The sequence below is a fragment of the Typopeltis vanoorti genome, chromosome 24 (genome assembly GCF_054136105.1).
Source record: "Typopeltis vanoorti isolate ZY-2024b chromosome 24, IOZ_Tvanoo_1.0, whole genome shotgun sequence".
NCBI lineage: Eukaryota > Metazoa > Arthropoda > Arachnida > Uropygi > Thelyphonidae > Typopeltis > Typopeltis vanoorti.
Window position 1 is genome coordinate 85,199,421 of NC_143572.1, and position 26,396 is coordinate 85,225,816.

The 26,396-nt window shown below is 36.9% G+C and overlaps 1 protein-coding gene across 3 annotated transcripts in view; it reads right to left on the reverse strand.

Annotated features, from left to right (window-relative positions):
• Positions 1 to 26,396, reverse strand: part of LOC150093515 (fatty acid CoA ligase Acsl3-like) — a 50,638-nt gene that overhangs the window by 11,324 nt on the left and 12,918 nt on the right. Inside the window, exons 1-11 of one of the 3 annotated variants that reach the window (XM_090413448.1) lie at positions 22,006 to 22,107; positions 17,833 to 18,002; positions 14,221 to 14,424; positions 11,488 to 11,665; positions 11,276 to 11,382; positions 9,503 to 9,647; positions 9,020 to 9,097; positions 8,640 to 8,709; positions 8,088 to 8,146; positions 4,905 to 4,969; positions 2,029 to 2,100 (exon numbers count right to left, since the gene is read on the reverse strand). In XM_090413448.1, the coding sequence (XP_090269574.1) occupies positions 2,029 to 2,100; positions 4,905 to 4,969; positions 8,088 to 8,146; positions 8,640 to 8,709; positions 9,020 to 9,097; positions 9,503 to 9,647; positions 11,276 to 11,382; positions 11,488 to 11,665; positions 14,221 to 14,424; positions 17,833 to 17,967 (1,113 nt within the window). In that variant the 5' untranslated portion in view covers positions 17,968 to 18,002; positions 22,006 to 22,107. Of the gene's footprint in view, positions 1 to 2,028; positions 2,101 to 4,904; positions 4,970 to 8,087; positions 8,147 to 8,639; positions 8,710 to 9,019; positions 9,098 to 9,502; positions 9,648 to 11,275; positions 11,383 to 11,487; positions 11,666 to 14,220; positions 14,425 to 17,832; positions 18,003 to 18,618; positions 18,867 to 22,005; positions 22,108 to 26,396 lie in introns of those variants that run through there. The other 2 variants (XM_090413447.1, XM_090413446.1) reach the window with 2 other exon arrangements.

Sequence of the window (26,396 nt, forward strand, 5' to 3'; positions counted from 1 at the left end):
TTAATGCAAAACGATTACATAATAATATTAATTAAATGTTTGCTCTACGGGGATATCGCACAATCAAACTGTTTATAAGCTCTTCTAAATTTAAATTATAAGCCATGCCCGCCTCTATCGATATAGTTGCTAGATCAACCAATCTTTCTTGGGATATTGCTGTACGCAAATAATTTTTATTTGGCGAGGACCACTTTTCTCTTGTATTATTTTTGAGAGAATTTTTAATTCTTCAAATAAATCTATTGCATCTACATCAGATGCAAAATATCTTGTTGCCTTAATACGGCACCTAACGCAATATGGCTGAACGAGTGCCATTAAGTACGCGGAGCCGTGAGGCAGGCTGCCTCTATGCTACACCCTGTCGACGGTACTGTGTGGGAATAATGGTTAGTGCGTCAATGTAAAGTCTCCGCGATTAGTCTTCTGACTCCATGGAGACACCGTTATTATAGTAGCAATATTATTTGGAATAAGCCAGCTTCAATAGCGCAGTGTAATTTTGAAGAGAGATTAAAAGAATTTTACGAATGTTGAAAGAAGAACCAGTAGAGTTTAATTCAAGCAAAAATACAGCGAAAAAAATTCGCATTAATTTTATTGTTAGACGGTTTCGCTTTTCTTATATTGCGTGTTATTTATAATATATGGACCCTCAGGTGCTTAATCGGTATAGACGAAGCCTTTTGGTTTGAAAGACCTGGGTTCGATTCCTGTTCGCCTTTATCTAGTCTCTACTAAAGGCGAGTTAGCCGGTCTTGGACGGTGGTGGAAGATTTTTCACCCGGAAAGAAACGGGTTTTTTTTTTTTTTTTGTTCCTCAGAACAGTCAAATCGGCCTCGTGAAGACATGGATTTACAGCAATGAATACTTAGGACCAGTCATAGACGTGATTCTTCATCTATATGCCGGTCCCAAGCCTGTATAAAATGGGGAGTGGGAAAGCAATGGTAAACTACCTTGTAAAAATTTTAAGAGCACTTAACTACCAAGTGTCAGACATGACTGAAAGGTTAAAATCATTCATGATATGGAATGGGAAATTTTAATATGGGATAAAAAATAAACGAATAAAAAAAGTACCACAAAAATAAGCCTCTTATATTGTAATGTGCAGCAGTAAATATTGGTTAGGAACAAATAAAGCGAATTTAATCAGCTGAAACAAATTTACTTATGAAAAATGCCTTTTTATTAATCTATGTTTCCAGATTTTTAATTTGTATTAACATTAGAATACGCATTAACGTTTTTTTTTTGTTTAAAAAAAAAATAAATAATAAAAAAAAACACACACACACACAGAGAGAATAAATCATCAGGAATCGGGAACAAAGACAGACCAACATTACTTAGTTTAAGTATGTACACCGACTATCCACCAGTGCAGCCACTGGAATTTCCTTAGTAAAATTGGGCTTACAAAATGAAGACCCTCAACACTGTTATCATTAGAGAAATACCAAATTGTCAATAGCCCCTAATTACGTACCAGTAAGGTCTTACAGAAGTCGAGAACCGGCTGAAACACTTTCAATCAAATTTCAAAATTTCTAAAGCCTTCGAGATGCGACTGAGGGGTGGGGAGAGGAATTCTTTCGGACTTAATTTTTTTTTTTTTTTTTTTGGAAAATAGTCGGCAGCCGGTTTCTATCCTTGTCATGAAGGATGACCGAGTTCAGCGCTCTCAATGATTTGTGACACTCGGAAGAGCACACCATTCATGATCCTACACACTTTTATCGTTGCCTTAAATAGTGCGAGTTCTGTGGTCGTTTAAGTTGCGGGATTAAACACTACATACCTGTGTCAAAGGTCAGCAAATTCGGGAAGCGGCTGAACTACAAAAAAGAGTTCGAGCAGTCTAACGTCTTTCTTTTGGCGGTTTCACATTATGAAAAAAAGAGGCGTTTCCATGAAGATATGGAAACCAACCCAAATTTTAAGTGTTGGGAAAAATATTTCACCGAGTTAGACAGAATTTTTCTTAAATATAAAGAAAAAATATATATACAAGTACTTACCGGAACAGCGGCCATTATAGTAGGTCGCAGAAGTGAAGCATCTCCTTTGCATCCTGGGATGATTGCAGTAGACTGGACAGGAATAAAGAGAAAAGAAAAATTAAATAAGACGCATATTAAGAATTCGATTCTTATAGAAACATTAAAAAAGTTTAACATAAATAGCAATTAATTTGCATATAAATAGTATAAAACTGGACATTATGCATAAGAAGATGTATTTGGTGAACAGTGATTATGGGAACCACCGCGTATGTACCGCAGGTATTAAGAACAGTTGATGTAAATCCGAGCAATGTCCATCCAAATCGATGGAGAAAGCGTTGAAGAACTCAAAGAAAGAGCAACATTCTGTAGGTTATAAACTCGATGAAATTTTTTGGTTCTATGTTTAGAACAATGTTCTTTTCCCACGGATGGTAAGCACTTAAGTTTTATATTAGTAGATGGATACTTGTCCAGATCACAGGCTACTAAGCCAATATATAGGGTGGGCGCGGAAAGATATTGGTACTGGAGCGCGTATGAAGTTCATTTGCTAACCTCCGTCTGTAATCTTTGTCTGCTGAAAATATAATTGAGCAGTAGTTCATTCGAAGAAACTGGACCAGACCCTAAGAAGCGTCTTACAGAAGTCAAGAATCCTGACTTAGGTTTCTCAGACCCTATTGCACTTGTTGAAAAGTAGGGCAACCCCCCCACCCTCATGGAACCACTACGACAGTTGCCGACTAGATAGGTTTCTGAAGAGTGCAAATCAGAGAGCGATTTAATCGGCCTTTGGGAAATTGGAGCCGATAGAGAGGGGTCACTTGAATAGAGCAGCCAGAAACATTTTGGAAATAAGCGAAAGTAAAAACAAAGCACAGGAATGTAAAGAAAAATAAAACGGCATTGTAAAGCACGCATTTTTAAGAACAATCTGAAGGGCTACTGTTAGAGTATACGTATCTAAAAATAGAGTAGTTGGTGTTATTGTCTGGTGATTCTTGGATGATCAGGAGTAAGGAGGATGATGGCGCCTAACTCCCACACACAGTGCTGAAGAAAAAAACAGACAGATACTGGCTTTAACAGTTTCACTGCCTAAAGTGAGATCGCCACCCTGCTTGATTGCGGCCTTAATGGCTTGAAAGTAACATGGCTGGTCTCTGAAGTCCAGATCTGATACCAGATTTGTTTTCAGATGCGTTTTAGATCCACAACAAGAAATGTGTCATAGATTCGTAGACGGATGAGATCGACATAAATATCAAAAGGTTACGGAAGCAAAAATGGGCAATCAATGCTATCAATTTTAGCAACGGTCATAATACAATTGGCTATGGAATAAACGTTTTGTAGTTAAAAAATCTTATTTTTGAAGAGGGACGCTTGCACGTTTTGCAGAGCCTGTGCAAGATGCAATGCGGGGTCCCAAAGTTACTGGAAAAACGCGCCTAGAAATTTTGTGGACCAAAACAATTCAATCTGTCATTATTGATTGATCTCATCCATCCCTTCAGGACGGGTAGAATCCCCTCATGCGGGATTCACGACGAAATTAATGCAGCCGGTTCGTCACTCCTTGATGCATCCCCTAAGAGTAGGGACTAATCCGCATGTGTTCACAGGGCCGGTTTGCCTGCTTGCGGGATGAAAAACCCCAGATAAACTGAAGGAAAAAACCTGCTGTCCACCCACAAGACCGGCTAACTTGGCTATGGCTAAGGAAGATCCTTTAGCTCCTCAACTCTGCTAACCGCGCGGATTTGTCAGTATACATTTATATCATCACATTTTGGACTGAAACAATTTGTAGATGCAAAAATATATTTTTTTAACTCCTTGCAAGTTGTAAAAAGACTTCAGTTGAACAGTTTTACTCGCTTTCCTGATTTGTATTTTGATCAGTCACTCAGCAAACTCAAGCTGTTTTGTTGAGACCCTTTGAACAGCTTAAGTTTGCCGAGTCCCAAAGGGTCCCAACAAATCAACGCACAATAATAAGGAATTAAAAAAAGGGCTCGTTCTGATGAGAATAAATTTCGGCGTGCCTTCAAAACCAACGTTGACATCGGAAGCCAAAGCAATCCAACCAGAGTGGAAACGAAAAATGTCGCAGGATATTTCGTGTGGCGATTGCAAACGACGGACTAGTCGAGGAAGTGTTCCACTGAGAAGAATAATCTGTACATAGTTCGTTCCGAGTTTAATATTTGCGATTCAAGTAAATAGCAAGGATTTGTGAAAATATTAAGGATGTAATCAGCTGATTATTAGGGGAGTATAAGCATTATTGGGAGAATGCTTGCTCAAAGAACAGGCCTGGTGCAAACTTGTAGTCAGCCGCCTTTCATAACGTGAAAAATTGATAATTCGCAAGATATGCTGCCACCAGCGCTCTCGGAAACTTTCCCAATGCAGAAGCTTTCTGAGGCCCTCTGTTTGTGCCTCTTCAAAGCATGTTAGAGCTGGTAAAGAAAGGAGTCAACGAGCTTGCTGTGAAGGGAGTTCAACTATTTCCAATGGACACTGCCAAATGAAATATCTGGAATAAACGTAAACATTTTGAAAGGGGAAAAAATGCAATGTTAGTGTGGACGCATCGTGCCTGAGCCCAATTATATGGAATGATAGTTGAGTAAGATAGATGGTCAGGGTCAATGTTATTTTCCCCCCGTTTAAGATGAGACATCCCAGCTAATTGCATTTCTCGGGAAAGTCCCCCTCTCCCTTTCTTGGGAGTATGTCAAGGCAAATACAATTTTGATCTTAACTTAAGAGAAGAATTTAATACCTTCAAATGATTTAAGAAACTGTTCTTTACGATAATTTCTTGTAACGTGAAGAAATCAGATCTATTAAATAACACAAGATGATTAACACAGACTTACCTTATCGGTTATTGTGTGAGGAGATGAAAAGCCAACGCGCACTCCCATTATGAGGAAGAAGCACTCTGAAAAAAACAACCATTCACGTGATTATCAGAAACGTCTTTGCTGTCGTTAATATATTTTATTTAAAAAAAAAAAAGCTAAACATTAAGTATCGTATTTCCTATTTTGGTTTAAAGTATATTTCGGTTTTTAAGTGTTAACATTTTTTGCACGAATTAAAATCAGATGAAGCATGACATTAGATGGAACTTCAGTTCTTCCATCAGCGCATGAATTAGCCTCGAGAGAATTGGAACAATGCCAGACACGTTTACGTCGAATTAATATGAAACAAAGCGTGAATTACGTCCTTAGAATATGAGCATTTAACGAGAGAGAGAAAAAAAATAATAAGACTCGGAAAATAGTTAATTGCCGCGAATAACTGCTCTAATACGAGCGATGGAGTCATGGTTATTTAAACATTAGAATGCCGAAAGAAGATATATTCTTAAATATATTTAAGATCTGTATATACGAGGGTGGTCTGAAAAGTTCTCAGCCTCGACAAAAGGCAACACTATCGGCAAGCTTTTTTTTTTTCTAAATTGGTACATCCGTCATAAGAATCCATGTGAAATTGTAAGTCATTATATCAAGTAGTTTTTTTTTTTTTAAATATATAGCTGCCTGAAGCAAGTGTTGTCTGTATCCCTTGAAAAGGATAAAATTGAGTATCGTGCAGTTATAAAATTCTTTGTAAAAGAGGTTTAATGCCAAAAAGAATTCATTCGAAGTTCAGAGAAAGGTATGAGCACTCTTCTTTTTCGACAATTAAGAAATAAGCTGCCGAGTTTGAACGTGGATGTACCAGCCTTGAAGATGACCCATGTAAGGACGTCCAAAAAGTGTAACAACACCAGACATCATTGATTAAGTGCATGATATGGGTATTGGATGACCGGCGAGTCAAAGCGCATGCAATTTCGGAGACTATAGGCATTTCAAACGAACGTGTAGGATATATTTGGCATGAAGAATTGCAAATGAAAAAAGCTTTGTGCAAGATGAGTGCCTCGCTTGCTCACAGCAGATCAAAAACGCACTCGCATGAAAATCTGAACAGTGCTTGGAGCGTTTTAACAAGAATTAAACTGATTTTGTGCGTCCATTTATTACTATGGATGAGACTTGGATTCATCAGTACACACCAGAATCCAAACAACAGTCAAAACAGTGGACAGAAGCCGGTTGTTCAACGAAAAAGAAGACATCAGCAGGAAAAGGTCATGGCATCGGTGTTTTGGGATGCCAAAGGCATTTTGTTTATTAATTATCTTGAAAAGGGTAAAACAATAACCGTGGAATATTATTCCGATCTTCTAACCAGACTAGTCGAAAAAATTCGTGAGAAAAGACCCGGTTTGCAGAAGGAAAAAACCATCTTTCATCAGGACAATGCACTTGCCCACAAATGTGTTTTGGCAATGGGAAAATTAAGGGATCTGCACTATGAAATGTTGGAACATCCACCCTATTCCCCAGATTTGGCTACCTCTGACTTCCATCTCTTCCCAAAACGAAAACTCTTCCTCTCTGGTCAGTGTTTTTCTTCGAATCAAGAGGCGATTGCACTGTAGAAGGATATTTTGCAGATCTTAATGAGAACTACTACAGGGATGGTATAATAGAAGCAAATTTGGAATAAATGTATTAGTCTTAAGGGAGATTATGTTGAAAAATAAAAAATAAATAATTTTTAAATTATAAATTCGTTTTGCATTGTTAGGCCGAGAACTTTTCAGATAACCCTCGTAGAAGAAAGCAAAATTGTGTGTGTTTGGGGGGGGGGGGGTATTGCAGTTTATCCAAACAGTAACATTTTGGTTAAATAGCAGTGGTTCCAATCTTCAGGGATGGTAGCATTTTAAAAATGCAAAGAATGGAATAAGGTAATAGTCCGGAGAAGTGCGCATATCCGTGCACACGTCTCCGGACAACAGTTCCCTGAAGCAGCGCCACCTACCTGGGAATCTTGAAAAAAAAAAATCTCAGCGGTTTAGAACAGCAATGTGTTTTGAAAAAGGACTGCGAGTATAAAAATGTAAATAAACTAATAACATATACTATAATATGGTTTTGTTTACAAAAATAAGAATCCCCAAACTAAGTAGCAATGGCGTAACTACGACCGGGTGAGACGATTACAATACTACACTGGTAATCAGCGTTTGTTGATACTCTTGGACCACCCGATGATGCGTGGTTTCCCCGGCAGCGTACTTGCATCACTGGTAAGAACTCCGAAGGAGTAGGAAGTCAAAAATTGTCCTCGCAGAAGTCTGGAAAAAAAGCGACTTCGTTTTCTACTGAGTCAGTGTGATTGTGATCAGCATATAAATGAATGTTTACGAGTTCAGTCTGCAATAAAATTAGTCAAGTGCAATGATCTAATTACATCGAAATCCAGTTATGCAAGTCGGCGCTCGTAATGTGTTCGTAATTATCAGTTATTGTTTGGGATCTATGCAATACTCCCTAATTGCGTAAGGAGTATTGCGTGTGCATCTGAATGTGTAAGCGATGAAGTTACTACGTTCAGGGGTCCTCCATAAAAAAAGAAAATTCCAGGACTTATTTCAAGAATCCTCTTTCTCTATAAATTTCCCGAAATTGTGAGAATGAAGGGAAAATGTAATGGAGTATCAAGATTTTGATACTCATACTCTGGTTTTATTTTTAAAAAAACCAATTTTTGGTTTTATTTCATATAAATGGATGAGATACTTCGAAAAGCGACTATTAGACTATGAAGTCCATCGTTGTCAGTAGGCCTGGAAGAAAGTGGGTTACACAACGCCAATTACTGGATTAAAAATCACAAGTCTCCTATTTGACCTCTTCTTTCCACTAATTTAGTAGCAACATTAGCCAACACTTAAATTCAAAAAATTGGGAAATACTTAACAGCATACTGCTAATGGTTCTAACAAGGAAATGCAATCTTGGAAAGCTAGTTTTATTTCTATGCTAAAACCATTAACACAAACTGTTTATTTTACACAAATTGCTAAGTACGGCACAGTTTATTAAAAAAAAAAAATGTATATCTTAGTACTGGTTTATCGCAGCGCGAAACCAAGCATTAAAATGTAAGGAAATGTTAGATAGCCAAAAGCAGAAATTTTAATGACTTACCAGCAGAAATCTCCAAGATGTGGGCCAGAGGAAGATAAGCTATGTACAACTCATCAGACCTAAAAACATAATGAGAAAAATCAATGAAATATGGGTCAGTGAATTTTATACTTTTTTGTATTACAAAAATACTTCGTACAATATTTTCAGCATTTTTTTTTAATGTCCTAGTGTTAGCTCATCAGATAATTATGGCACCTGAGTTAAGTTTAATACTTACCGACCAATTTCACGATTTATTTATTTAACAAAAAGTCTACGGAAGAGAGATCTATTAAAATATGGAGGGGATGTCAATAGTGTCACTGGTTTTAAATTTAAAATTAACTATCAGGATTTAGACTTAATCAAGATCTCAGTTTGAGTTCTATATAGTTGAATTATTTCTATTCATTACTATTCAAGCAAGCCTAATCGAGCGTTTGTGTAAATAATTGGTTCCCTTGAGTGAATGCAAAAAATAAAAACCATGTATTTATGAGGTTAAGTTGTTTACTTTTCTTGCTCACTGGATTAAAGTTAATTCAGTACAATTTAACAATGAAAACTTACGTTAATGAAGGTATTGCATCATGGAGACCTCTAGTGGAAGTTACCGAGTTCTTATGCGAAATCATTACACCTAAAAAAAAATAATAAATATATTTAGCGATAAAAAGACATTAAAACAAATAAGGTATTAACTGAATACATAGTGACTGAAATTTGTTTTTTGGTATTTTATGTTTCATAATGTTTGCTGAAACATCGCAAGCATAATAAAAGAAATTTTAATTGCCATCGTATTTGCGCAGCCAAAAACAGTCCAAAAGGACTGTGCGTTGCCATGGCATCACACGAGTGACTGCTACTCAATGAGCTATGGAAGTTTAATGGCTTCCAACGCTGCATACAAGTTGAATGTTCGCTTTTACTTCAAGGTCATTGCTTACCTTTGGGAATGCCTGTTGATCCACTGGTGTACATGACAATGGCTACATCGTTAGGATTCGGAGGCTCTGGCTTGTTTCCTGAAAATTCATGAGAAATATTTGGGAATTAGCTGTTGGAAAGAAAAGACCTGTAAATTTTATATGGTGCTGACTTGCAGATTTAAAGGTTCGTTTTAAAAAGATTGTTAGATGCGACTGACAGAAATCTTAATTTCTAGCGAAATCGTATCTGTTTAAAACTAATTATATTTTTTTTTGTTACTGAATCCCAAGTGCCAGAACGCTGTGTTTAATGACAATCTGAGGTTATGGGAGTTATCATAAGGTCACAAGAAATTCAGGGAAAGTTCATTCATGTCGACAAAGTTTTTTAGCCGAATTTCCTCCCCATTCAATAAAACTAGAAAATCGCTTATTGCAACGTTATAAACTAATGCTGCAATCTAAGTTCACAACGGACCTAAAAATAGATCGTTCCCTTACCAGGATCACATGCGGTTCCAAGGCTTTCCATGTGAGACAGAGGAATGATGCTCACTTTTTCTGGGAATCCGCTGAAGTCCATCTCGGATTTCCAACCCTCCATATAGATCAAACGAGTCACACGAGGAATCTTTGGCATCAATTTCTGAAAAACAAAAAGAAATCCAGTTATGCTTTGAGACAGAACTGGGTGAAAAATTAAACTAAGTGACTATTATGAAAACGCATTTATTCCCAAGAGCAGTGAAATGATGCATGCAAGGAATGAATGAGTACCCTGACAACGTCCTTTATCAATTCGTTGATAAATAAATGATTTTGTTTAGTAGAGAAATGAAAGGACGTGTGTCAGAACAATCCAGCTCGTGATTGCACGGTGAATTGCAATGTAGGTGTCTACAGAGACCAAATATTGCAGCCGGAAATCCATCTTGCACCTAAACACATCCATGCATGCAGTGGGATTCAAGCCTTTTTATAAAGATAAGGCTGCAATTCTTTAAAAGCTCATTTTAGTCATTGTATAAAATGCTATTTATGAAAATTTTATTTACAATAGTAAAATTTCCTCCTCGTCTGATATACTAGTAATAACAAGTTACATTTAAAAAAATAATAATGGCTTTTCTTGTTCCGTATTACTAAAATAGATTAAAGTGGGTAGCCTATTTATTTCAATTACATTTACGTCAATTTAGAAGACAACCTTCATTTACGCAAGGCTATCCTGTTTCTTCTTATACTGTTGCAGTAATTTTTCGGCCCAGTTCACACAATGCTAGCATAACTAGTGGCACGTGACCGCGATTATTCACTGGATAATAAACTAAAATCTTGATCATAAAGCTGGTACGTAGGTTTGTCCGATATGCTAGTTAAAAAAAAAAAAAAAGGGGGGAGAAGACTGCTAATTATTAGCACCATTTCACACAGTGAAAAAATCCTCTTAGGTGATCAGGGAAAATAAAGAAAACTGCACCCAAGAGCAATCTCAAATATGTAGATGCAGTTCTTACTTTTCCAACTACTGTAATAGCAACCGAAATTCTGTGAATAGCAAGACCAGCTATGACCTCATCATGAGGCGTGTATGAAGGTGAATGTAGTAAATCTTCCCATAGCTAATATGTAAAAACCGATAGTCTCGTGAATAATAATTCGCTTGCAAGAAGTCTGAGATTCATTGTAGGAACACTGCACTACTGAAAATATTCGATCAAAATGTGAGACACATTTTGATGTTCGAAAAAAAAAAATCGAAGAATCCCGCAGTTTTAAAGTTATAAACTTGGCGGTGTGATGCAAATCAACTATACACAATGGTTTTAGGACAATGAAATTTTGATACAAAAACAAAGCTTCGAATAATGAGACTATCTACATAATGTTACATTAAAATCTACCCATCGGTACACTCAAGTGCATATTTTGTTTAAATGCACACGAGTTTTAAATAACTTCGAGAACAATCCAGCCGGTTCTCGAATTCGACGACAAGTGTACGTTAGCCGATGTAATTAAACTCAGTAACAAGATTCTGGGAATTTCATCATTGTGCTAGTATCGTATGAACCTTGCCTTAGTAACGCAGTTACGTGTTGTGACACATGCAAATTAATTCAATTGGGAGGAGAAGCACTTTCCCTCTTAGACTTTACTTGTAAAAAAAAGGCACAGATATTAAATGATTATCTGACGGAATTTGAATCAAAGTCTTTCATATCGAGATATGAATCTCCATACATATACAACCTTATCAGATACGAAACTTACCTTTAGTTTAGGTAACAATTCTTGGGATGTGAAAATATGAGTTACGTCTGTTTCGTTGATACCGTGGACAACTCCATCCTCTCCCAATGTTGCATATAAGGTGACAACTGAAAGAAAGAATTATGAATTAGCCTACCAAACATTTATCAGAGAGATGGGAAAACAGTCAAAATAACTACACAATAGAAGATCGATAAGCCAAGAAGACCCACCTGGTATGTTTATCCTGAAGCAAGCCTGAGCCACGAGGATCCATTCTAAACGAGTTTCTGCAAAGATTACAATCTGATGTCGAGGCTGCAAACCCATTGCCAGCATCCCTCTGCTAATCATTTCTACTCTTCTATCCACTTCTTCATACGTCAACCACCGATACTCAGAGAGCCTTAGCTGAAAGAGATCCCACTTAATTAGTGAGCAGTTAACTGCCGAGTGGTCTGCATTAAAAATTACAGAATACGTACAACTGATATCCGAAAATTTAGAAATAATTTCTACAAAAAGTTTAAGTTGCTTTGAAATAACAGCATCTACACGTAAGTGATAAATTGCTTTCTCTATACACCAGTTGACTTAGGATTTCTAGAGTTGGGAGATCTTGTGAAGTTGGTTTTAAAAAACAGTAACTGCTAAATTCGACTGACCTGTACGCATGCGTACGGATTTCAGTATTTCGCTACACCTCCCGGGCAAGCCAGTTATGGCTCAATCAATTTTTTTTTTTTTTAAATCAGGACCATTAAACTGCCCTGACAAAAATTATGTCCTTTTCAGTTATCTTGAAGCCGTTTCTTAATTACCCAAACAACGTTGCGAGTTCTTAGGCCAAGAAGCATCTGAGAAGCTTGTAGCCTTTTCAGCTTGTGAAAAATTCTTAAACTTGATTTCTCCCCCCAAGGGAGGGGGAAAAAACACATTCTCTCCACAGTCTGGCCAAATTCAGCGTCTCATTGCAAAATATTAATAGGTCAAATGCAACCCATGAAATTTTACATAGTAATTACTGGAATTAAAAGTTTGTGTCCGCAGATTTGTCAAGATGGATGCATAATGTCTTCCCCCCTGGAATTATCGTAACATCGATAAAACTACGAAATACGTCCGAGAGCTTACTTCTGAGCCTTTTTATCCTCCCAAATCCCTAGTTAACTTTCCTATATGCAGTAGGGTAACTTCTACAACTGGGCCACTTCGAAATGAGTGAATTAAAAAGCTCCATTAAATAGAATAAGATTTAATATTTGAGGTATGGCTAGTTGGTCAAAAGTTAAGCCGAAGTGAAAGAGCAACCTAAGAATGTCAGAACGAAGCAGATAACATGATTATATTCTTCGTTTTGAAGAGTACGAATATGAAGATAATGCTTCATTCACAATGATTTTTTTCTCAACTAGATATCGCTTCTGTGATTAAGAAGCGCAAAAATTCATTCGACCCCATTTCCAACGCGTTATCGTTTGGAAATGCATCTGGATACGACTTTCTTATCGTTGGACAGCCGTATAATCAGATGCAGATACATCAAGAAATAAAGCGGACACAAAGGTTATGGAGATTGTCCTGGGCGCAATGTCATTGGCACTGTGTGAACACTTAACGTGAAGGAACGCTGTTTTTGGAGCCGAACATTTCTGTGGAATAGGCCTTCTGAGGCCCACCACTTAGGTATAATAGTTACAGCATTTAAATCAAAAGACTTAACATATCCCTTACACTTCTAACAACGGCTTCCGTACACTTCCCCCCCCCCCTGGTGAAAACCTCCGGAATTTAATGCGATTGTTGACACACATGGACTATGGGTCTCAAGATGTCATTCCGCATTACAGGTGTTTACTGTGGGCGTAAGCCAAGTTTTCATTGCTTCCCAAACAGGTTTTTAATTGCATTGATCTGCTTGATCACGGTACACTTTACGACTGCATTAATATTCATTAGATACTCACGATCTCAGAGTCTACATTTCATGTCATATCCTCTACTATAAAAATTCCCAAAGAAGCTCTCATACAGATTTCGTACGCTATACTCACTGAGTGCTGCACAATTAGGCTTATCGTTGCTCACAAATGTTAAATAGAAAAGCTTTGCTTTTATGCATTTATTAATTTGCTCGAAAAAGTGGTCCTTCAAAGCATCCACAGATGATTATATCTGGGTTTCGGCTCTACTCCAGTACGCTAAAGTCTTATTGTAATGAAAATTGAGTGCTGTATAGAAATTATTTACGACCTGTTAGTTTATTTCATTTTTCGGGTGTCGATTAGCGATATGTTCTTCTCATAGGGAGTCAGGTCCGCATCATATGCAGTGCCACAATTTAAACGAAATTCCATTGCAGCAGTATATAATTGATGATTGGTCCCATTCAGCATTTCTCTCTTCTTCCAAGCCTGCACAAACTAAATTTTCTGAGAAGCCCAACAATAGAAGCACGGGGCTTTGCACTTGCCATTAAAACACGCCACTGTCAGTTCTTTTTGGCCTGTTATTTTGTGGAATGAAGCCACTATGGATGGTAAGCAATCAAAACGTATAGTATTCTGTTATGGAAGAACCCAGCTCGATCCCCTTTGATCTCTGAGATCGCTATCTTTTTTTCTAAACTGCAATGACACACTGGTGAACACTATATAAGTAGTAAATTTACGTAATACACAGGTTAAACAAGTTTTCCTTTTAGGATACTTTCATAAACAAAAAAGTATCCTAAAAGGAAAAGACTTCTGAAAATTACTTTCCTTATTATTAAGGAGACTTTGAGATGGGCGAATTGCCTTTACTTCCAGTATTTATGTGCTTTCAAAATATTTAATTATACATTTGCTAGACGTAGGGTATTTTTACTACCACCTGGCTTGTTCTATTAAAAGGTCCACTTTTCTAATCAAGGAAAGTTGGTTTTTATTATTACTCATTAAAAGAAGCACTTATTTGGCACTTACCTTTTTTAGCACTTTGCCATCTTTCTGTACGTGTTCTTCCTCCCCAAGCACTTGTCTGTATCCAAAGCAAGGCTTCTTCAAATGCAAGGAAACCCCCTTACGGAACATCTCATCCATTGTAGACACGTCATCCAAAATGTCGCCTTCGCTTTCCATCACTCTCACAATGGGACTGTAGGGATCACCTTCCCTAATGGGTTTGGCCTAGAGAGAGACAGAAAAAAAATATTTTTGCAAAATTTGTTGCGGTCCATTGCGATGAGTTTTGCAACCTTTCAGAAACTGATGTGTTTTTGAAGTTCAAATAAAAATACATTAAGTGCGAATACGTTCTTTGTTGCTTGGCATTTTCCTGACACTCCCTGTTTCAAATTAGTGTTAGTGGAACAAACGGTACTCCCTTGCTAATAATTCCTTTTTAAATCAAAATATTTAGTCTTTGTACTACGATGAGTACCAGCTGACAGCTTAATTGAAAAAAAGAAATTCACAATTAAACACTAAATCAGACTACAACTGAATCATGATAGAAAAAGTAGCAAGGCCCTTCTGCTATCTTTCGAGACGAAAAAGAAAAGTCAACAGAAGCTTTTGTAGACAGGTGAACATTTCCTTCACTGGGTGACACGATTACAAGGTTAACCTATATTTATAAGTTAACATTTGAAGCTCGCATTAGACCTTCACCTATTTAAGAAGGTCCAGACCAACAAGGAAAAATTTCGAAAATTCTTCTACTTGGGAAGCACAAGCCAGTCCTTACAATCCATCATTCATTTCGACAATACCATACAGAAGGAATCCTATTTACATTTATTTGGGCTTGTTAAGATCACATGCAATTCTCAACCTTTCTCTTGTTCGTTTTCAGAATGGAGTATGTACACCCTCTGTCCAAAAAGAAACCGTATTTTTCGAAAAATACAAGAAACTAGTGGCGCCACCTGCTCTATCTTTTTGTTGTCGAAAGCGGCAACCTTCATTAGTGTTGTTTCAACTGTTTATTACATTTGTTTCATTAGAAGCCGAGTTATAGTACCAATAGTGACAGCGTGTTTTGACGAACAGTCGGAAAATGAGTTCCAAACAGAGAGCTGCGATTCACTTGCGTTAAACATGGTAAAAGTTTTACCGAAACGCATCAGATGCTTCAAAAAGCATACGTTGATGAATGCCTATCCCATACTCAAGTTTACGAGTGGTTGAAGTGAATTCAAAGTGGACGTGAGAGGCTTGAGGACAATGAAAAGCCGGGCCGTCCAAAAACTGGACTGAGCGAAGTTAACATTCAAAAAAAAAAAAAAGTGCGTGATTTCATCCAAGAAAACCCGAAATCGTTGTGCGATTGATTGAAGATGAACTGGGGATTCCAAAATCAACTGTGCACATTTTGACCGAGTTTGGACTTCGTAAATTGAATTCGCGATTTGTTCCCCACAAGTTGACCGACGACCAAAAAATGCATCGAATTGAGTACTGAAAGGACCTCATTAAAACCGCTCGTAAGGACTCAAACTTCCTTGAAACGATCGTTACTGGTGACGAACCCGATGTTTTGAGTATGAGCCCGAAACAAAGCTCCAGAGTGCCGAGTGGAGACCACCAGAAGAGGGGCATCCGAAAAAAAAGTCGCTTGGAGAATTCAAAAAGTAAAGACAATGCTGATTTGTTTCTACGATTCCAAGGGCATTATCCACAAAGAATTCGTTCCGCCTGGCCAAACGGTCAATGGTGAGTTTTATCTCGAAGTTTTGAAGCGAGTGATAGAGAGAATTCGTCGCGAACGGCATAAATATCGTGAAGACCGACCGTTCGTCAAAACAGTCACTCTTGGCACTGTAACTCGGCTTCTAATGAAACAAATGTCAAACAGTTTGACACAACACTAATGAAAGTTGCAGCTTTCGACAACAAAAGAGATAAAACAGGTGGCGCCACTAGCTTCTATTTTCGAAAAGTTCGGTTTCTTTTTGGACAGAGGGTGTAAATATAAAAAGTGGTTTTATTTGCTTATATATAAATCTGCCTTATCTTATTCCATTGTGAATAATGACCAATTATAAAGATAAAATTTACGGACTGATGAAATCGAAGACGAAGTCAGTCACGCATCAGCCATTGCAAAAACCCGTGGACAGTTATTAGTCTTGAAGGCTGCAATCATGCATGAATTTGTTCTTGACCTTGAAGATGTCTTCATGTAATGCTCTTCAAGATAAATGGAAGTCTAGATAATTGCTTTTTCTGTGCCAGCCCCTGATAACAGAATCCATGAGAATGAAAAATGGCAGCATTCAACTTTTCCAAGAGATTCGATTGGATGAGACCCCCCCCACCCCTCCCATCGTTCAGTTGATGTCGATTTATTTTGTTCCATGTTGATCGAGGTGCAACTAATTTGTTTTGCATTTCGAAGGAGCAGGAAAGAATAAACACGGGAGGATCATTTTAATTCACTAATTCCATCCTTCTATTAAGAAAACTTTCCTTGAAATAATTGGGACTATTGTTGCATTGAATTAGTATCCAATTATGTCGTCTCACTGATTGTGATTTATTATTTCGATCATGTGAAGAAAGAATAATTCAGAACGCATTCAAATTTAAATACTGTTTAATTCATTTCGACAATACCATCGTGAAGGAAACCAATTTACATCTGGCCTTGTGAAATTGGCGATGTGCACTGAAGGGTGGTCTTCCAATCACTTCCTTGTTTTCACTTGTTATAAAGTTGGTGTTTAATAATTTATAATAGTATTATCCCACAATTAGTTAAAACAAATGCCTCATTTAGGGTCCTGGATATATTTTTTATTTTTGGGAAGCTATTTTATGTATGGAGTCTTAAATAATATTGGAAGAATTCCTATTCAGAAGTGGGGAAAAAATGTCAAAGTTCAATTACAAGTAGCTTAAAGAAAGGTCTCATTATTTTAAGTGATTTTTATGAACTTTTATTTATCGTACTTGTGGTTTAAGAAACAAAAAAAACCCGACCACAAGAGTTTAGTTTTTTTTATGCAATTTTTACTATTAAATGGCATGAATATTTTCGTTCAATCATGTGCGCAAAAACATTTGATAAACTAATGACAAGATGTCGTCGCTTACTTGATTTTTAACGTGCACCTCTATTAAAGGTAAAGTACTTAACGGGGTGGGAACCCTCCGAAATCGTATAACCCAGTGATTCTTAACCGGGGGCAGCGGAAAATTTATAGAACGTTTTTTTAGTTCTCAAAATTTTTGAAACTTGTTAAAATAATTATTTTTTGTTCTTAAAAAATAATTTAAGCTTAAATTTAAACTGGCAACACTGCGACTCGATCCATATAACTGCGAAAAAACAAAATTTAATCACCAACGGACGATAAGACACTATTGCAATTGACCAAGGATTAATGTCTGATCTCAGTTTAAGAAGAAAAGTTTGGTCTAATTTTGGATACATATCCAGAGGGAATATCCGCACTTGTTTACAATTGCCATTCAAAATCTGTTGCCTTTTGTTTCTACATATTTGTGTGGAAAGAGATTTTCCTGAATGGTACATTTCTGATTTAACAGAATGATAGATGATTTTTAAAAAACAGCTTAGGTTACACTTACCCAAACGACAGAATATTTCCTCCATACTCGCCACGGCCTCTGGATGATGAAATACAGGGGGAAAGTGATCAGATCATAAGCAAACAGCAATACTTTAACGACTCCAAGTTTGAGTTTCGTTCCCCAGGTACTCATGGTTCTGGAGGCGAAGATTTTGTGGTCAGGCCAATCTATAAAAATAAATAAAAAGATTTTTTAAAAGCCTATTACTTTAACATGGTTATTTAGAAATCTAAATAAAATTTAGATTGACACTAGTTTTAAGTATTACGTACTATTTGAAACGGAAAATTAATTAAGTGAGAAATTGCATAGCGTGACATGTAACCATCATTTTGGCAAGTCAAGGCGGATCTGATGGCTATAAGAATGACAAAAGGCCTACTTTTAAAGAGTCAATAAACTGAGTTTCATTTAAAAAACGGCCCGCTCATGTAAAAATCAACCTCATTGGATGGTTAATGTATTTAAAGCCGCGGGTTTAAATTTCAAAATAAAATTGCTCACAGTGCATAAAATGTTTTGAAAAGTCGACATTAATCAGATTTTTAAAATTTTCTTTTGCATTGAAACCTGAAAGTTCGCCATGATAGCCAACAATTGACCTACTTCATTAAGGAAGCTGACTGTCCTACATCGATACTTATATTTCGCAGAGGTCAAGGATTCCGGCTTGTGTTTAGTCTGAATGCAGCGAGGCTTAAAGACAGAGATAAAAATAAAGTGCTATTCCTTATCATAAGGACGTCGCATTTCTTTCATTAATTAAATGCAAAAACCACTTACCTGTGTGTAAAAGTGATTCTGATGACGCCGAGATGCAAAGGGCAACTGACACTTGTGCACTTAAGTCAAGGGCTACTGCCACGGAAAGAAAGAAGGGGAAAAAAATGACACGCTGATGACTCCACAGGTACTCGTCTTAACCGGCAACTCACGTGCACGGATTAGCTTCGGGGAGTGGGGAAGAGGGGTCTCAAAGGATGGCTACACAAGGTTTGTATACACATTCATTGTCTTACGACACCACCTTGTTTTTAAATTTTATTTTTTTTAAAAAAATTTCTCTCTCTCGTGATGGGAAGCAGTCGAATGTGCTGCTATAAATAATTTCTTCGATATATTAAAACTTGCGTGAAGTGTACTTGTGCACGACGTCATTACTTGCCCATGTCATGAAGCGCCATCTAGTGATCATTCCTTATTGGATCTTTTGCTACCGCGAAGTTTGTCGTTGGAAGCGTGCGCGGCACGAAGTTTGGAAAGAAAATTCCACAAATGAATTTCGTCAGATATCAAATGGCATTGCAATAAAAATGATAAATTGACAATTTAAGAAAAACATTTCAGTGTAAGTGTACTGATGCATTTACAATTATTATAAAACTTCCTTCAAAAACATACAAAAAAGGAAATAGAAAAAATATGGGTATTATTTCTATGGAAATAACACCATTTCTTCTTAATATGGAAAAATTCCCATATTAAGAGGAAATATAGCTAAAACCTCACCAAGATTCTTGACAGATTTGATAACAAAATAGAAGACATCCTAAATAATATTAACGAAATTAATCAACGAAGAAAGAGATACAGCACAAATAAGCAAGAGAAACAATGGTTAGAACATAATTTATGATAAGACCCAAATTTAATAAAAGAAATCAGCAATAATATAGAACCAATAAAATTACAAGAACTAAAAGGAATGAAAAAAAAGTATCAGAAAAATAGAAAATCAACCGGATTAGATGGCATAGATCCAGAGCTTTAGAAATATGGCGGAGAATATTTACATCGGATTCTTAAAATTAATAAATAACTGTTGGAGGAAATGAGGTTCCATCAGATTGATTAAAAGCTAAGGGTATAACTACATTTAAGAAAGGAGACGGAGGTGATTGCGGAAATTACAGATGAATAAGGCTATCGAATACCGGTTACAAAATTTACAGTAAAATTCTGAATAAAAGACAGAAATATTGCAATTACTCTCAGAAGAACAAAAACGGTTTCAGGCTTGAAAGATCACGTATAGACAATCATTTGCTAAAACAAATTATTGAAAAAAGATCAGAATTTAATTTATAGATTCATACGGCCTTTATAGATTACTAGAAAGCTTTTGATAAAATACACAGAAAAACTATGGAATATAATTAAAAAACTAGGATATCCATTACATTTGGTACAAGCTATACAAACTTTATATAAAGATAGTTAGGTAATAAATTAACAGAAGAGATTGAAATAAATCAGGGTGTCTGATAGATGTAGCTTATCTCCAACTTTATTCTATATATATCTCAGATTCTTAAAATTAGAGATTTTAATAATTAGAGACTATTAAAATGTGGAAAGCCGGAACAGGCAAAAGTCTCATCCTTGAAGATCAAGACATTTTCACCATCATAGTGTCAAAAAGAAAAACGGTATTTGAAGTCTACTTTTTGGTTGCTTCAAACTTCGCTTGTTCACCCGTGTTGCTACTTGGTCAGTCGAGTTGTTCAACTATTCAACGAATAGGCTAAGGGTTCGAATTCTGCCGTGGGCATGGATGTTTGCGGTTGTCTTTAGGGAAGATGAATTTCATCGCCCGGTGTGAGACAACCGCTATTCTTTTTGGACGCCTGAAAAGAATAAACTTTGGTTCCTAGAGTAAGACTTAGGGACTATGTAAAAAATAAAAACAAAATCTTCAGCCCACTCACGTTACGAATGTACTATACATTTACAAAAACCTTTCATGGGTAGGAAAAAAATAGCTTCAGTGGTTTTAAATAATCAGTCTCTAACTTCTGCTGGTAGGGGAATAATAATATATACTAAATCATTTTTGGTGCTATCTAAAAGGATTTCTAAGAATTTCGGATTTAAGGATTTCTAAGATCGGATCCAGTTTCTCAACTTTATGCAGTAGATCTGACTTTAAACTGTTGGGAAGGATTTGTGGTTAAAGTTTCGATGAAGACTTATCCCAGAGGGCAAACAATTAATGTTTTATTTTATTCACAAAGAAATTCTCGCTTAAAATACTTCGTCACAATAATTCAAGTATTTCTTTCATTATTGCGAAAGACTTGGCTTTCTTGTTCTTTGCATGGGTTAGAAAACTTCAGAGCCGGGTTTAAGCGAGACGAAACCGATGGGGTCACCATGATCCAATTTACGGATTAGATCAAACAGTTGAATAAGAATTTAATCCAGCCTCGGATTACCATATTCTAATGATTCACACCTCGGCATTATTTATTAAGGAGAGTGTAGGGACAATAAGAAATGAGAGAATGACAGATGACATTAAAGGTTGTCTTTAGATGTCACTCTTACAGAGTGGGGGGGGGGGACAGAATTTCTTAGGAAATTCGAATTAGAAATATTAAATGAACAGAAACCATTGATGGGGAAAGATTTTTACAAAGTTGGTCACTTTGCTTAGAGATTAGGTTGCATGACAATAAATTTCAAAATACACTGATAGTTAGGGTCTACACATAGTGTGTGTGTGTGTGTGTGTGTGTGTGTGTGTGTGTGTGTGTGTGTGTGTGTGGAGAAAGGGAAGAAGTCCCTCCAGCGGAGCTACACTAGGAGATCGACTTTATTATTATGGAAGCGGATTCGTCCATTGTTCCGAGCACATAAAATCCTCACTACACCAATGAACCAGTATTTGAGCTCGGGGCAAATATTCTAAGATGCGTCTATAAAAAATAAAATAAATAAATAAAAGATTTGTTTCGTTTCTCAGAATCTCCTTGCGAAGGATTCCAACCCACTAAAGCGCATCGCTTTAGACATTTCAACATAAGTGGTTCTGTATAATTTTGCTTGCATTAAGTACGATTCTTAATGAATTAAAAAAAATCGATGTAAAAAAAAACATAACACTGAGAAATTCGTTTGTACATAGAGGCATATGCCACCACACTGATCGAATGCGGAGTTTACCTCGGCGGGCATTACTAAGAATATGTTTCATAACTCGAACGCACAGGGATCGCTTTTCTTAATTTTTTTTTTTTTTTTTTTCCAGAAAAATAAAACACTCGCGTTTCAAAAATTGAGAAAAGGAACTCTGATATTGTGACAAAGTTTGTAATTTCAAAACGGAAAAAAAAAAAAAACTTGCAAAAAAGCAGGACAGAAGCGGAGAACTAAAAGTCGTGTACTTACGTCTGATGTGTGCAAACTCAAACCCTGAAGTGATTTAATTAGCCTTCTACGCGGATTGTTATGATCCCCTCCTCCCTCTTCTTTCAAAAGGGGGGGGGGGATGGCAATCGTCGGTGTACTTGACCGCCAGGCTATGACCTTGGAATCGTGACCTACCATCTCTTACGTACCAGACTGCAACCTTGGTACTACTGAACTTCTCCATTTCGCCATTCAAGATAATCCGGTGGACTTCGCACCTTGTTCGTTTGCGATCGTTACATGTTTTTCCCTTCTAAGAATGTATTTATTCTCGCAACAAACACTGAAAGATTTTTTTTTTTTTTTAATGATGAAAGAGATGGATTATGTTAGCATTACGTTTGTATGGCACAAGAGGATAAAATATCAACGAATATCATAGTTTCCAAGGAAACATACATACCTAGGCCACTCGTGTCAAAAGGAGAAAGTTTGTCCGCTCTTAGACATCAAACAGTGTGGGAATGAGAATAAACCCAACTTATACCGTTTGATTTCGAACACCTGCACAGCAATGTGTAGGGTTAAGCCAAGTAACACATCCGTTATTTCATAATTGTCAGACTTTGCAATGCGGAAATGAATAACGTATAAAATGAAGCAAGAGTTTGGTCTGATTTCAAAAATTCATGAAATCAGACCCGAATAAATACCGCTACGGATTTCCTTTGAACTGGAAAAGCCTTTGTATTAAACTTTACCGTTAAAAATCAAGAACAATGCACAGAAAACTTTAGCTTCGTATCAGCTAGCAAAAATTGAATTTATTTACTATAGCCAGAAACCCATTTTGCAACAATGACGTCATTTGCGTTATAAACATTGAAGATGTCAGGGGATTTATGGCTTATGTCCTTCAGACAGTTTGTTAGTTTGAAACTTCGTAAATTATGCGTCTAACGATGATCTCGAAATCATAAAATTTGAGATATAAATGCCGATATTGACCTAATTTGTCAGCCGGGTTAATCGAGGGTTAATCTGTAGGTTCGAATGTCGTCATGTGATCGGATTTGCGTTTCATTTTTATGGGGTTGAATGAATTTCGTCTCCCACTGTGAGCCCACCACCTACTTGTTATTGGAATCCCGAGGTACTGGGTTTTGTCTCCAGAATAGAGTTCCCACATAATTTACTACTTCCAATACATTAATATGTTGTTCAAGATCTTTCCGAGATTGGTATGGTTTAAAGTTTCAGACCCATTGGTCAAGTTACAAATTCGAAACCCATTTCCGGAGATTTTCATACCCCTTCTGTCCTCCAGTAGTGGTGTCACACTGGGCGATGAAATTCATCTCCACATTTACGATTTGTGAGCATTTTTATTGGCTAATAAGTAATGAATCTTTACTTGTTATTAGCCAACAGTACAAAGGTTTTTTCCTGTTATGGAATTGCAGAAGAAATTGCATAGCTGCGCATCTAAAATAGTTAAGGAAATTAATGGTTTCTTTCATTAGGAGGAAAAGAAAGAATAAATGGTTCAGTTGGTTCGAAAACAGCAGAATGTTCATTAGAGGAGAACAAGTCGTTACATCGTTTGGCCAATTTGTCCTGGAGCTCAAAAATCATTCGAATCGACGTAAAAATGCTAGTGCAAGGACAATCACGACTCAAAAACCAAATACAAAAGTTTTTCTATTGTAGATAAACAACTACAATACAAAGCCAAGTTTATTCTTGCGGGAGAATAAATTTACAGGACAGCCAGACCGTTTCATGCAGACCAAGAGGGGTGCGACTGTTCTACACATATACCGATCATTGAATTAGAAACTATTTAATACTGTCCTGGACCTCCTTTAGCTCGAATTACAAGTACGTATGCAGTTTGGCATAAATTCCACAAGGTGCTGGATTGCATCTACGTCTACAACATACAGACGTTCAGACAGTCCTTTAACTGGCTCAGATTTGACGGAAGAGGACTTTTGCTCCCGAATCTGTTTTTCTAAAAAATCCTATACATTCTCAGTGGAGGCGAGATCCAATATTTTGTGGTGGAAGCCACTGCCATGCTCGCTGAACCACTGCTGAACAATTCTTGCGCTATGGGAAGTAGCACTGTTGTCCATGAAACAACTGCCACTTGTTGAATAAAAAGTCAACATTGCAGGATGGACATGATCAGCAACAACGTTCAGATATTCCTTGAAGGACACCCGACCTTCCAGCAATATTAGGAGACAAGTTCAGTACCAACAGAACATGCCTCACACCATGAGACCACCTCCAGAAATGTGAGTAGTGTTTACAAGGCAAACTGGATCCATTGCTTCATGGAGCTCTACCAAACTCTGTTTACCGTCGGTAAAAACCAAGGTGTACCGTGACTCATCAAAACCACGACTTTTCCACTCTTCCAGTGTGGAGTCATGGCGTTCCCCATACCACTGTAGATGAACTTTCCGGTTATATACGCATGCGACTAATACCGATCCTCTTCAATTCCCTGCATAGGTCGGTGAGATATGGATCAGGAACAGCCTTCGTTCAATGCTTCGATCACTTGCTAAAACATAGCAAGTTCTGTTTGTTCGTGCAAGCCTTCTCAGACGCGGACGATCGCGTTCCCAATAGAATGTCTTAGGACCACAGTTACGCTTCTTAGACAAGCAATGTGGTCTATTTTTCCACTGATTAAAACGCCAGAGATATCTCACTTGAGAAACCACTGAGCTGTGCCGTTTTCAAAAGCGTGACTATCCAGATGGGCACCTACAATAACCGCTTGATAAAGCGGTTATTGTAGGTGCTTAAAAAAAAAACAAATTTTTTTTTTTTTTTTCCCATTCTAATTCACACTGTACCAACATAATTAAGTAGTTTGCCTGGAACATGGTGACACACATGACAAAGTATTTTGCATATACGCTGCGTAAGTGACGTTTACTGACATCTGCATAAAAGGTTTCTAATTTAGTGACAGTGATGTGTAGAATCGTAGATCGATGAAATTTTTGTGCTGTTAGGTACTGACATAAGAAAGATAGGCTACTTTCTCCACCATCTGACTACGATGAAATGGACAACGAATTCAATGTAATGTCAACAGGTTTAAATTGTTGATTTTTTATTATTAATTAAAATTGATCAATTATTAATTAAACATTAAATTAATTTGTGCTGATTTTCATTGACATATCCCATTCTGATCACCAAAAATTTATAATATTATTATAAGTACTTACGGGTGAATGCAGACTTTTTCTCCTGTGTGCTGGTAGTTTTCCCCTCCTTTTGTACATCCTGGAGATCGCTTTGTAGGCTTGAGGTGGATGACTCACTATCTGTTCCGTCACAAACACCTTCAATAAGAGATTTCTTAATACCAAAATTAAACAAAGTCCCTTGTCTCTTATTCATATTAAAATTTAAATCTGCAGGCCTATTACTTAAAAAAATTACGGCACTATGGTTTCGAAACTTGCACCCATACAATACGAACTTGCGAAGATAGTATTCATTATTACTAGATTTGAGAACCGGATACAGACTACCCTTGATCTTCAATTTTAGTGGAAAAATTTTCTTTATACTTCCTTGCTGATTGGTCATTAACATTTGCTGCACAGAAGTCATTTCCTTCAGTTTCGTGAACAGAGGATATGCCACCATTGTTATAATCCGCTTGCAGGCAATTTTTATGATGGGTCATAAACAGCGGTATTCCCTTTCCCGAATGTTGAAAGGTTTCGATGTTTGAAAATTAACGATAATTCATGAATATTTCCATGTTTAAAAATATGCCGCTTGGTCACTAACATTTGCTACACAGGTTTTATTAGGCGTTCTGGGTCTGAGCTTTTCGACATATTCACGAATATTACTCTCCTCAGAATATTTCCACTATAAAATATTTATTCATGAAAAATGCTTAGAAAACTAAAATGACAAATTCAAGGAAAACTTCACGCGGAACACAGTTTGGAAAACTCTGCTCTAAACGATGGAAGGGTGTTTCTGGTTTTATAGAAACCAGAAACACCAAGTTAACACACATCTATGCAATAGATTGCTATTTATTAAAAAAAAAATAAATCCTTTGTGATGTAAAATATTACCCACTTCCTTTTAGGAGGAGGAAGTATGGTTTTAGCTTGAACTTTTTTTTTTTTTTTTGGAAAATCAGCTAATTTCTTTATTGGACCCTGTTCTCCATCATTGGAAGATTAATGCACTCTCTAGCAGGGTATATAGACTAATAACATGAAAATATAGCAGAGTACTATCGCTATATGGTGTTCGTAATTATAATTAGTATTACTATGTAAATATCGTGAAACTGATCTATTCTTCTGCAGTTTAGGGGAGGGGGGAATGCGATTAAAAGCTATTATTCTTCCTCTAATTAAGATGTGCTAAAA